The sequence below is a fragment of the Rhinoderma darwinii genome, chromosome 9, assembly GCF_050947455.1.
Source record: "Rhinoderma darwinii isolate aRhiDar2 chromosome 9, aRhiDar2.hap1, whole genome shotgun sequence".
NCBI lineage: Eukaryota > Metazoa > Chordata > Amphibia > Anura > Rhinodermatidae > Rhinoderma > Rhinoderma darwinii.
The window spans coordinates 92,073,281-92,086,923 of record NC_134695.1 but is presented as its reverse complement, the minus strand read 5'-3'; the positions used below and the strand labels follow the sequence as shown (position 1 = coordinate 92,086,923).

Genomic DNA, 13,643 nt, shown 5'->3' with positions numbered 1-13,643 from the left:
CGCTGTGAATTATATAGGATATATATATATTCTAATAACCTTCCTGTCTAGTAACCGTGCGGACAGGTCGCTGCGTCCTATACGACAAGTCCTGAAATGCTCTGTCCTGCTGGTCCTGTTCCTTCCAGTCTCCCTTCCCCCCCCTCCCATAATGACACCTGCAGCTCTGTCCTCACATTTAGAATCCCTGCCATCTTATTGGTTACCCGTGGTTCTCCACTCCAGAGCCCGGTACACAAAGGGTGGCTTTTCAGAGACCCCTTTAATAGTTAAGGAGACGTGCGGTGTAGCTGAGACGTAACATATGGAATAGTTTTATTGGCAGGGATTTGTAAAGGTTGATGTTACACACCGGTAATTACTGAGAACAATATCAATCACTAATCATTTGTGTTTTAGAACGAACGTCAGCAAATTAACATAATCCCAAAAAAATATATATATATTATGAATGCTACTGGTGCCGTCATTACACCTCACCTTATGTAATTATACTTAACCACTTCACTGCCAAAGTGGCCGGCAATGGATTTCTCATTCCCAATACATGGCCAGTGCCTTTGGCAGGAAAAGCGTTTTTTTTTTTATGAAGCATGAAAAATAAATTACGTTAAATAACTAGACGAAGACATAAATGGAGGACAAAAGAAAAGAATGCATCCAGTTAATATGCGTCTGACCTGTAGGGCGGAGACTTATGTATCATGTTAAAACCACCGACATTATTTACAAGATTCACAAGCTGTCAATATGTCTAAAAGCCAAACGTGTTCTCCCCGCTGTACGCCACGTACAAAAAGCCGTCCTCATCTTTTTCTTTCTCGTACAGCTGTCCCATGGTTAGACTGGAGAAGAGAGACAGATGATCAATCAGGGTAAGTCCACACAGCAATTCCAGCACATGTAAGGGCGTGTTCACACCAAGTGTTTTTGGCTGTAAGAATCGAAAGCAGAATCCCTCCAAGCACGTGGCCATTGATTTTAATGGGAAAACGGTGTTTTTATGTGGGTGTTTTTGAAAACGGGTGTGTGAAGAGGAAGAGGGAGGGACGACAAGCAATTGCGAAACGGAGGGTACATTTATGACTGCCTGTATTCTCTATAAACATAGCCTGACGCCACGTATTGGCACATCTTATCACGGAGGGTTACCGCAGGTTGTAGACAGACAGGATGGATATGGCTTTAAAGGTAACCTGTCAGCTCCTATTTGCCCACCAAACTGGTTACAACGTAGGGTAGGGTCTTGTCATTTGTAATGTGCCCACATACCTCAGGCGGTCCACTTCCCAGCAAGCGCTCCTGTTCTCACCATTTTAGCCTCCGTCCCCCCAGTGAGAATAAGAGTGATGTGACAATAGCGTGCCGTCGTCAATCCTGGGCAAGGGGCGGAGTGTTGAGCAGGCTAAAATGGCGAGAACATGAGCACTTGCTGAGAAATGGACCGCCTGAGGTATGTGGGCACATTACAAATGACCTACCAAACACTTAAAGGGTTTGTCCAGGATTAGAAAAACATAGCTACTTTTTCCATAAACAGCGCCACACTTGTCCATGGATTGTGGCTGGTATCGCAGGTCCGCTCCATTGTAGTGAATAGGGGGGTGAGCTGCAATACCACACACAACCTGTGGACAGATGTCACTGTTTTGGGAAGAAAGTACCTATGTTTTTCTAATTCTGTACAACCCCAAGCAAAATGATGAGCCATGGATTCTCTCGGGTGTTCTTTGTATCATGACCCTGCACTAGGCAGAACACCGTTGTATCAGTTTTGCATGGAGTGTTCCTTTAATGGGGTCTTCCCCACAATATTATATATTTATAATTGATGGCATATTAATTACTTGGGGACACTGATCGGTGACTAAAACAAAAGCGATGCCACCCACTTTTTTTTTTTTTTCCGAAGGTCCAGGTGCTGTGTCAGGAATTGGTTATTGCCATTTCAAGTGTGTTGCTTGGTACGGCACTAACAGTCAGACATTGATGACATATTTAATCAACATGCCATCAATACTTATCCTGGAAACCCCCCTTAAAATAATGCTAAGTCCTTCCTCCGTGACCTTTGAGCTGGACCACAAGCTGGTAGTTAGGCAACATTCTACCTAGCAACCAGGACAGCATATTTCCCTCACTACTGTATATTATAAAGTCTTACCTGGACTGAGGCACAGTCTTATCTACGAACAGGAAGATGGCTTTTTCTGAAGGCAGCTGGATGCGTTTCCTGATGATCCACATAAACTGAGCCACGGTGATGTCAGACGGGACCAAGTATTTCCGCTTGTCGATATCCACAATTTGTGAACCAGAAACTTTCTCCACGATGACCTGGGAAGTGCAGAAGATTTATTAGTACTCTGGAAGGTTATATTACAGAATGCCGGCCAGTGATTGCACACACGGATCACTGAGCGATCGCAGCACAAGGAGCGGCCAGAACAACAATAAACGCCTTCATAGAGTTTCATGTTATTATTAAAGAAATAAACGATCCCAGCGTCATCTTCAAGGTTCAGTAGAAAATGATATACAGTGGAAGAGGGACACACAGAATAAGATTTTGTAAATACAATATTTATCCTGTACGGATCCTGAGTTACATCCTGTATTATACTCCAGAGCTGCACTCACTATTCTGCTTGTGGAGTCACTGTGTACATACATTACATTACTTATCCTGTACTGATCCTGAGTTACATCCTGTATTATACTCCAGAGCTGCACTCACTATTCTGCTGGTGGAGTCACTGTGTACATACATTACTTATCCTGTACTGATCCTGAGTTACATCCTGTATTATACTCCAGAGCTGCACTCACTATTCTGCTGGTGGAGGCACTGTGTACATACATTACTTATCCTGTACTGATCCTGAGTTACATCCTGTATTATACTCCAGAGCTGCACTCACTATTCTGCTGGTGGAGGCACTGTGTACATACATTACTTATCCTGTACTGATCCTGAGTTACATCCTGTATTATACTCCAGAGCTGCACTCACTATTCTGCTGGCGGAGTCACTGTGTACATACATTACATTACTTATCCTGTACTGATCCTGAGTTACATCCTGTATTATACTCCTGAGCTGCACTCACTATTCTGCTGGTAGAGTCACTGTGTACATACATTACATTACTTATCCTGTACTGATCCTGAATTATATCCTGTATTATACTCCTGAGTAGGGATGCACGATGCATCGAAACTTCAATACTGTTTTGATGCCGTGCACCCTCAAACGGTTTGATACCGTTATTTCATGTATTTCGATACTAAGCTGAGCGGCCGCACAGCTCAGTATTGTAACACATGAATGTATGAGAGCGGGGCTGTGTGTGTGTGATACAGCCATTGCCCCGCTCCGGAGTCCTGACAAGTGCGCACGGTCAGCATGATGTGATGCGGATGGCGCTGCACTAATGAGCGCTGGCACTGAAGACCAAACGTAGCGTGCGCACTACAATACACCCCCATGTTCTGTCTTCAGTGCATGCGCCGCCCACATCACCTCATGCTGACCGTGCACATTTATTGTCAGGAGAGGGGCAATGGCTGTATTACACATGCCGCAGTCCCACTGTAACGGTGGAGATCAGAGAAATCTCATCTCCGCCGCTATTCCCCTGAATGCTGTGATCAAAGCTGACTGCAGCATTCAGGGGAAAATGAGGAGGGGGTGCCCCTTGGATCGAGTAACAGTGAATCCTTGTGATGCGATTGAGAGACATACCATATATGGGCAGACAGCCCAGGGTCCATTGAAGGACCCCAGGGTTGTCTGACCATATTTCCTGTTAGGACATACTCAGGGAGTGGGAATGTCTAACGACAAACTTGCTGACTGTTTCTAATAGCAACCAGGATGGACTGCATGCAGCTCTGACTTATAATACAGGATGTAACTGTAAATACATTGCATTACCTACCTGGTACTAAGATATTACACATTTTATGTAGAATACATTTATATATTGCAGGCTCTTCACAGAGGATCTATCAGCTCTTTTGACAGGTCTGTTTTGGTAAATACTTGCAGAGATCATGGGGAATACAATTATGCCATTCCTCTATTATTCTTCCTGGAAATATGACTAAATTGACAACTGGGTGTTACCATTCCCATGGTCGATAGGGTGTGTCCCTACACTGTGTGACACATTCAGAATGGATTGTGGTAGACTGTAGGGACACACAAGGGGAAAGGTTAACACTCAGTTGTCTATTTAGTTATACATTTTCCAAGAGGAATAACAGAGTAACGATGCAACACAGAGCTCTAAGAAAAGATCTTCTAGAATTTATATTTTATGGGGAATGCAAGTATTTAATGTACCAGACATGTCAGAGCTGACTCGTTCTCTTTAAAGGAATTGTAGAGGATCAGAAAGACACGGCTGCTTTCAACCAAAAACAGCAACACACCTGTCACTAGGTTGTGTCTGGTATTTTGCAGCACAGCTCCGCTGAAGTGAATGGAGGCTAAGCTGCAATACCAGACAACCCACTGACCGTTGTGGTGCGCCTTTTGGAAGAAGTCATGTTTTCTAATCCTGGACAATTCCTTTAATGGGCTTGTCCACTACCGGAAAACCAATGACCTATCCACACAGGTCATCAGTATTCGATCGGTGGGGGTCTGACACCCGGACCCTGCACCGATCAGCTGCTCCGGCCACTGGACGTTCATGCCGGAAGCAGCTGGCTCCGGTCACGGAATAGCGTCCGAGCTGCAGTATTCCAGCTCTGCTATACGGCCGCTATGCTATGTATGGAGCCAACTACTTCCGGCTCCGTACATTTCATACTGTGCAATAACATCCGATGCCCGCAGGCAGCCGGAGCAGCTGATCATTGCGGGGTCCGGGTGTCGGACCTGTACCGATGATATACTGATGACCTATCTGGTGGACAGGTCATCAGTTGTCCGGAGGTGGACAACCCCTTGGGGAACGCATGCTTTGTCTAAAAAATACTTTTAAGACCGGATTTACGCGTTTTACCGCAAATCAAATAGTTTCCTGGTGGTGCTCGGTTTTGCAGGTCAATCGCAGTTTTACCCGTGTGCCCACTTACAATCAATTTGAAAACTGCGCCGATATGCGGTCAGACTTGATGCCAGCACAGGTTTGCCCGCTATATGTGAATCTCGTGCTTGTTGGTTCAATCCCATAGGGACCGATGTATTGAAATAAAGAGGTACAAATCTATAAACAGCGTCAGGTCATTAGCTCTGATAGAGGGAACACTGAATAATGAATGAGTCGTCAGCAGAAATACCACCAGAGTACAACTTACCGGCACACGGTCTGGATATTTGGCTCGTATTTTCGCCGACTCCACGCACCTGTGTTCTGAGACAGGAAGAAAATAAAAAGCGCATAAGAATAAAGGAAGATACAGAAAGGATTCTGCATAATAAGCAGATAATAATGATGTCACAACAACAAGTGAACGGCACTGCAGGAATGTGGATGACCGGGACCAAGAACCTGTGGAGCAACCGGTGACGTAACAGATTCCTTATAGATGAGATGTGGAATTATTTGTGGGAGGCATGTGACCACAGGTGCAGCAGTAACTAGATATGAAATGACACGGCTGTCATTACAGCTCCAACAAGGGTTGTGATCAGGCTTTCCCAGACTCCTGAATGGCAAATATAATTGTGAGTACACCCCACCCCCTCACATTACTGAGCAGATTCTAGACAAGCTGAGCGTCATCCCCCATTAGCAGCCACGTCTGCTGCTTTTTTATAAGTTGCTTTATGTGGCTGATTTTCCGTCTGGATTTGCGGGCGGAGAATCTGCAGCGTATTATTATCAGCAGCAAAGTGGATGAGATTGGAACAAAAATCTGTGCTAAGACTGACATGGTGCAGATTTTAAATCCGCAGTCTATCAATTTATGTTGCTGATTTTTGGTGCAATGTAGAATGTAAAATCTGTGACAAACAACACGTTTAAAACACTGGAAATCCGCAACAGATTTTTTCTTTATTTCCGGTACACGTGGACGTACATTCAGGGGAAAAGGTCATAAATCCTGTTTTACAAACAGGGACATGAAAGGGGCCATCAATTAGACAATAAAAGACTGATAGGTGAGATCCAACCTCCGGGACCCCACTGCACCCAAGAGACACCCTAACCTCATGTTCCTCGCCCAACAATTGGTCCAGAAGTCAGACCCTCACATATCGTTGTGGGACAACCCCTCTAATATGATTAATATAAGATGATCTTAGGGCAGCCATAGACCGGCAGCCATAGACCGGCCTCAGACCCTGGACAGTAACCACAATGCTACTGATAACGGACCAGAGCTGGGGACGTCAGCGCTGGTTCTAAGACTTGCAGACAATGCTCTCCATATGCAAGTCTGAGACAGCAGCGCCCATCTTGAACACCAGGCAACAAGGACCGGAACGTGGGCACAGAGCCAGGAACAAGCAGGAGAAGGCCACCAATAATTTTGCAATTTAAAGAAAAATTTTTGTTTTCGACTTGAGAGTCGCTTTAAAGGGATTTTCCAGTGGGAAGAAATTGACGGCCTGTCCATCAGGATAAGTAATTAATGTGTGATCAGTGGGGGTGCGACTCTCGGCACCCCCCCCAATCAGCTGTTTGGAAGGGGCCACGGCGCTCATGGGAGTGCTGCTTCCCCTTCATTCTCGTCAGTGCTCCACACTGTGAATCGCTGACGCACTTGTAGCGGCAGTTCACAGTAGTACGGCCTTCTCCCATTCATGTGAAGAAAGGCGGCTGTAACACTGAACCCCCGCTACAGGTGTGTCGACATTTCACACTTAGATAAACCATCAATTTCTTCTCACTGGAAAACCCCTATAAGTCCCTTTTTACACGGGTCAGTGATTGGAGAAAGCGGCTTTTTTTTCCCCAAAACAGCGTCACACCTGTGGAAAGGTTGTGTGTGGTATTGCAGCGGAGCCTCATTCACTTCAATGGAGCAGAGCTGCAATACCAAACACAACCCATGGACAGGTGTGGCGCTGTTTTTTGAAGAAAGCAGCCATGTTTTTCTAATTCTGGACAACCCCTTTAAGCCGATTGGGCTTTTGAATCATTGGACACAATATACATAATGATAATTGCTGCTGTTTATCCTGGTGACGTCCATGTTCAGCTCTGATATAAGAGCAGTCTATGGGCAGCGCTGCCACCGCCTGGGACTGTAGATTCAGGGAGCCGATCCCAGGACTTCTATTTATTGCCTCTGACCTTCCCCTCACTTCCTATGGACCGTCGCCGGATGAGGGGTCGGCTGCTACACACCAGTTTATTTATTCATCTTAGTCGGTGACTTGATATCATAGACAGGTGACAGAATTACTAAGGTCCAAGCTGATTTTCTGAGTAGTAAAATACGTCCTGATCTACAAGGCTCCACTTATTATACACCACAACTTTATAAATAGAAGAAAAGGATCTACAAAATAGAACAGAATAAACACACATATAGAAAGCCTGTGAGTCCTGCTCCTCCCACCCACACATATAGAAAGCCTGTGAGTCCTGATCCTCCCACCCACACATATAGAAAGCCTGTGAGTCCTGATCCTCCCACCCACACATATAGAAAGCCTGTGAGTCCTGCTCCTCCCACCCACACATATAGAAAGCCTGTGAGTCCTGCTCCTCCCACCCACACATATAGAAAGCCTGTGAGTCCTGCTCCTCCCACCCACATAGAAAGCCTGTGAGTCCTGCTCCTCCCACCCACATAGAAAGCCTGTGAGTCCTGCTCCTCCCACCCACACATATAGAAAGCCTGCGAGTCCTGCTCCTCCCGCCCACACATATAGAAAGCCTGTGAGTCCTGCTCCTCCCACCCACATAGAAAGCCTGTGAGTCCTGCTCCTCCCACCCACACATATAGAAAGCCTGCGAGTCCTGCTCCTCCCGCCCACACATATAGAAAGCCTGTGAGTCCTGCTCCTCCCACCCACACATATAGAAAGCCTGTGAGTTCTGCTCCTCCCACCCACACATATAGAAAGCCTGCGAGTCCTGCTCCTCCCGCCTACAAATATAGAAAGCCTGCGAGTCCAGCTCCTCCCGCCCACACATATAGAAAGCCTGTGAGTCCTGCTCCTCCCGCCTACACATATAGAAAGCCTGTGAGTCCTGCTCTTCCTGCCCACACATATAGAAAGCCTGTGAGTCCTGCTCCTCCCGCACATATAGAAAGCCTGTGAGTCCTGCCCCTCCCGCCCACACATATAGAAAGCCTGAGTCCTGCTCCTCCCGTCCACACATATAGAAAGCCTGCGAGTCCTGCTCCTCCCGCCCACACATATAGAAAGCCTGCGAGTCCTGCCCCTCCCCACACATATAGAAAGCCTGTGAGTCCTGCCCCTCCTGCCCACACATATAGAAAGCCTGAGTCCTGCTACTCCTGCCCACACATAGAAAGCCTGTGAGTCCTGCTCCTCCCACCCACACATATAGAAAGCCTGCGAGTCCTGCCCCTCCCCACACATATAGAAAGCCTGTGAGTCCTGCTACTCCTGCCCACACATATAGAAAGCCTGTGAGTCCTGCTACTCCTGCCCACACATATAGAAAGCCTGTGAGTCACGCTACTACTACCAACGCATATAGAAAGCCTGTGAGTCCTGCTACTCCTGCCCACACATATAGAAAGCCTGTGAGTCCTGCTACTCCTGCCCACTCAGAGAAAGCCGCAGAGTCCTCTTTCCCTCACACACAGTGATTGACCGCTTTTTCTGTATCAGTTTGTATACATGAAGAGTTGTCAATCATACTGTGTGGGAAGGGAAGCAGGACTCGGGTCCTCTAATACGGGCCGACATGGGCCGTGTAAACGAGCGCCGATCAACGAGACAGCTCATTAATCGGCGCTTGATTGTTCCTTTTACAAGGCGCTAGCATGGGGATGAGTGCTTGTTACTCCGATCGCTCGTCCCCATACATTTCTATCACGTCGGTAGCGCTTCTTCCTGTTTACACAGATGTGCTGCCAACAACGATAATATTTTCTTCTGCAAAAACCAACGTTTGCTCGTTCATCTGCGGATCGCTGCCCTTCTGTGAACGATCGTTTGCCCGATAATCGGCCTGTGTAAAAGAGGGCCTTAACTCTATCAGTCCAGGTAGCATTTATACATGTAAATAGTGAATGAAACAACGTCTGCACGCTATATCCCTAGATAGATATTAGATAGATATGAGATAGATAGATAGATATGAGATAGATAGATAGATATGAGATAGATAGATAGATAGATATGAGATAGATAGATAGATAGATAGATAGATAGATAGATAGATAGATAGATAGATAGATAGATAGATAGATAGATAGATAGATATGAGATAGATAGATATGAGATAGATAGATAGATAGATAGATAGATAGATAGATAGATAGATAGATAGATAGATAGATAGATAGATAGATAGATAGATAGATATGAGATAGATAGATAGATAGATAGATAGATAGATAGATAGATAGATAGATAGATAGATAGGAGATAGATATGAGATAGATATGAGATAGATAGATATGAGATAGATAGATAGATAGATAGATAGATAGATAGATAGATAGATAGATAGATAGATAGATAGATAGATATGAGATAGATAGATATGAGATAGATAGATAGATAGATAGATAGATAGATAGATAGATAGCAGTAACAATACATCTAATAATGATAATATGTGTGATCCACCATCGGGCAGCGCGTGCACCCGCTCACTGTCAGCACCAATTGTTCCGGGCCCGGCGTGTAACGTGGTGTCCTACTTATCTGACCTTCTATGTAAACCACAGGGTGGCCGGGGAGTTGCTCTTCCTCAGCTACACGCTCTGAATAGCTGGATTTTATAGTGTACAGTCACCTATAATAACCAGGCAGGACATTACGATCAGTCACTACAGGCGTTTCTATGAGGTCAGGCGTTTAGGGAGCTGCTATTTATGCCGTTTCCTAGTATATGAGTAATTGCGCCAAACATAAGGGTCCAGTCCATGACACCGCGGACGACCCTCTTCTACTGACGAGCTATATACTACTATGAATACATTTATACACCTATATACTTGCAAAGGGTTATTCCCATACAGCACAGCTGGTGGCACCACGTGCCCTGTGCCCCCATCATGGTCAGGATCATTGGGTCCCACCAGTCGGAGCAGCTGCTGTATTATTGGAATGATCCTGGAGATATGTTTGGGGGACCAGCAGCCATCACACACTTGTGGTATAATCAATTGCTGCAATGTAATTGGTGGGAGGATCCCGAGAAGAAACGGGGATGAGGACGATGGACTGGAGAACAGGCAGCGGAGCTCCACTCAAGTTACTCCATATGTAGCTCCAGTCTAATGGAAATATAATGCACCATGTATAATGGACGGGATAGAATGCATCATATAGTGGTAAAGGTCATGTATGGTGGGGGATGGGTTGTCCTATAAGACAGCACTGAGGGTCATGTACAGGACAGAATGTATTATATGGTGGGGGATGGGAAGGACATCTTATGATGGGGGATATAATATATTAAGGGTATTTTTATACTGAAGCTCCAGTTGTACTGCTCGAGCTGACAGTGTGGAGGCGCTGCTGCGCGCTGGGCGGCACACACCCGTGTCAATGTATGACGTCCGGAGAGTACGGTATTACATAGAACCGGAGCCGCGCACAATATTCTCCGGGGGTACCGGCACCGCCAGCAGCGTCTCTCCACACTGGGTCAGCTCGGCCGGTAGAGAACGACTGGAGCTCCACCGGAAATCCTCAGTAAATGTTATTCCTAGAGCCGCGCTCTGTAGACTGGTGACCAACATGACAGCCACCTGAAGGAGTGGTCACCCACCTGTCCCAGATCCCTGAATGGTAATCTGTCTATCACCCGCAGATTGATCATTCAGGAATATAGGAAAACGGAGGGCTCCCCCTGTGGGCGATGTCATGGCGGCCATATTGGTCTTTCCTGCTTTCCCAGAAACAGATACAAATAAGAAGCAGCCGATCTGACGGACGACTCAGGACTGATGTTTACTGGAGATTTATTTCAGTTTTAGGGGAAAATGTTCCATGTCCAGTGGAGGGTTATGGAGGACATTATAGTGACGTCAGGATATATGTTGTGATACGTGTCAGGGAGATTATAGTGTTGTCAGGATATATGTTGTGATACGTGTCAGGGAGATTATAGTGACGTCAGGATATATGTTGTGATACGTGTCAGGGAGATTATAGTGTTGTCAGGATATATGTTGTGATACGTGTCAGGGAGATTATAGTGACGTCAGGATATATGTTGTGATACGTGTCAGGGACATTATAGTGACGTCAGGATATATGTTGTGATACGTGTCAGGGAGATTATAGTGACGTCAGGATATATGTTGTGATACGTGTCAGGGAGATTATAGTGACGTCAGGATATATGTTGTGATACGTGTCAGGGAGATTATAGTGACGTCAGGATATATGTTGTGATACGTGTCAGGGAGATTATAGTGACGTCAGGATATATGTTGTGATACGTGTCAGGGAGATTATAGTGACGTCAGGATATATGTTGTGATACGTGTCAGGGAGATTATAGTGACGTCAGAATAAATGTGATCTGTGTTGGGGACATTGTAATGATGTCAGGATACATGTTGTGATATACTATTATATAGCGAGGGGGATGGGACAGTGAAGTGCAGTCTGGTAAAGTGAAAGTAGTTGCATACAGGAAGCGTATAATGTTTTGTGGTGTATCGTAGTGTGGGGCAAAGACCGTTGTCAGGATATTGTGATATGTCATGATATAACATAATACATAGTAAAGGGTGTTGGAGACAAAAGCGAAAGTCTGATATTAAGTAAACTTATAGGGGATCACAGGGCATTATATGATGTTATCAGGCAATGTGTGATGACAGGGGATCGTGATATAACACAATATATGGGAAAGAGTTAGCTGTGGGCAGATGTTCTGATGTGGAGGGGGATGGGAGCTTGTGGTAAAGTGAAAGGAGGAGTAATGGAGGGCAGTGTACAATACACGGAGTAGTGACAGCATGAGGTAATGGCACGACATCGATCTCTATCGTGATATGACAGAATACATAGCGGAGGGGGATGGGGGCTGTTATGTACGGTACAATAGAGGCTGTGACGGCGCAGACAGGTTACACCCGGTGTTGGACGAACACCGGCCACCCGGGACCCCCATCCCCTCACCCAGTGCCCCCATCCTCTCACCCATCGCGTGGTCTTCTTTAAACATCCACTTCATGTTACCGGGCGATGACAGCAGCGACAACAACAACACTGCGGGGCCTCCCTCTGACGTCACTTCCGGAGCAGAACGCTTCCCTGACTCCACCCACACATGAGAAGAAATCTGGGAGGAGCGATCTGCCAGTCATTGCGTGACGTGTGGTGCTGATGACGTCATCCCGGCACTGTGGGTGTAGGTTACGTCCTTCGTTGACATTGACCGTGTCTTCTATTTCTCCCCAGATTTTCCTATTACCTTTTATTATTTCAGTTAAAAATTCGGGTATTTTTTTTATGTAGCAAAATAATAATCTAAATAATTTTAGAGTGAATAGTACTGAAATTTTTCTGAATACACTTTTGTATTATTCCTCACCATTACAAGATCACTGCCTGCTGTCAGTGAATGGGAACTTTATTCTTTTCATCCAGAGGCTGACAATACTGCTCAAGGCTGAGAGTTTGCTACAATTGTTTCCTGTCTAGACAATCCTCTATGATCTAAGGGCTCATACACACCAAAGCACGCGCGCGGAGCTTGTATGGAGCTGTACAGCCTCCACGCACTGCCGTACAGGCTCTGATGTGCGTATTTTACATCCGTATTCCATCCAGTTTTCGCGGCCCATTCATCTATATTGCAGATGCAAAACACCCAATGAAGTGTGATTCAATTATAGATGCGTCCGAATGTATTCTGTACGTCACCCTTATTGCATCTGTTCTTAAAGGGGCTGTCTTATATCATTCACATATCTCTCCCTGGAAGACATACAGATCCATATTACGGACATCTACAAATACGCTCATATAATAGAGACCCAAGTGTGTATGAATTGCTTCTAGGGGAGAATACCTCGGTGTATGATGAAGCCCCGCGCAATTTTACTTCTATTGGATTTGTACCGAAAAAAGCTCCATGATCATCCAGAAGAGCAGAGGCCCCCGAGGACCTTCATTATGTCTCTGTACAAAACAATGGCGTAATACAGCTGTGCGCACGAGGCCGAAAGCTAAGAATACATTGCAGCAAAGTGTCAAATATCCAGTGGTTGGGTTCTCACACTGCGGTTTTGGTGCGTTTTTTTGCCACGATTACGGCAATATTTATTTTGCACATATACCATACCCTGATATTCAGGCTGCGCCCGCATAAAGGAGGTCAAATTGCCCCCATTAACAAAGCAACAGTAACCCCAGATGCAACTTCAGCCAAAGAGTTTACACATTCTGAGCCGGAGTGCCCCCATAAGCAGTGTAAGCAGATGAGTGCCCCCATAAACCGAGCCAGTGAGAGAGCGCTCCATAAATAGTCCCCGTTACCAAAGTCAGCCAATATGTCGCAATACAT

General features: G+C 45.7%; 1 protein-coding gene across 1 annotated transcript; it reads right to left on the bottom strand.

The window, feature by feature from the left end:
• Positions 1–291: 291 nt before the first annotated feature.
• GABARAPL2 (GABA type A receptor associated protein like 2) lies at positions 292–12,397 on the bottom strand. The gene is made up of 4 exons (XM_075838481.1): positions 12,275–12,397; positions 5,311–5,366; positions 2,165–2,337; positions 292–845 (listed from the first exon to the last, which is right to left on the bottom strand). The coding sequence occupies exons 1-4, from the start codon at positions 12,306–12,308 to the stop codon at positions 755–757; spliced, it is 354 nt and encodes a 117-aa protein (XP_075694596.1). The 5' UTR covers positions 12,309–12,397; the 3' UTR covers positions 292–754.
• Positions 12,398–13,643: the final 1,246 nt, after the last annotated feature.

Coding starts and splice junctions, on each gene's coding strand:
- GABARAPL2 (XM_075838481.1), bottom strand. CDS start 12,308: ATGAAGTGGATGTTTAAAGAAGACCACGCGATGG. Junction 5,367..12,274: donor TAAAGAAGACCACGCGATGG/GTGAGAGGATGG, acceptor TTCCTGTCTCAG/AACACAGGTGCGTGGAGTCG. Junction 846..2,164: donor AAGACTGTGCCTCAGTCCAG/GTAAGACTTTAT, acceptor TCTCTTCTCCAG/TCTAACCATGGGACAGCTGT.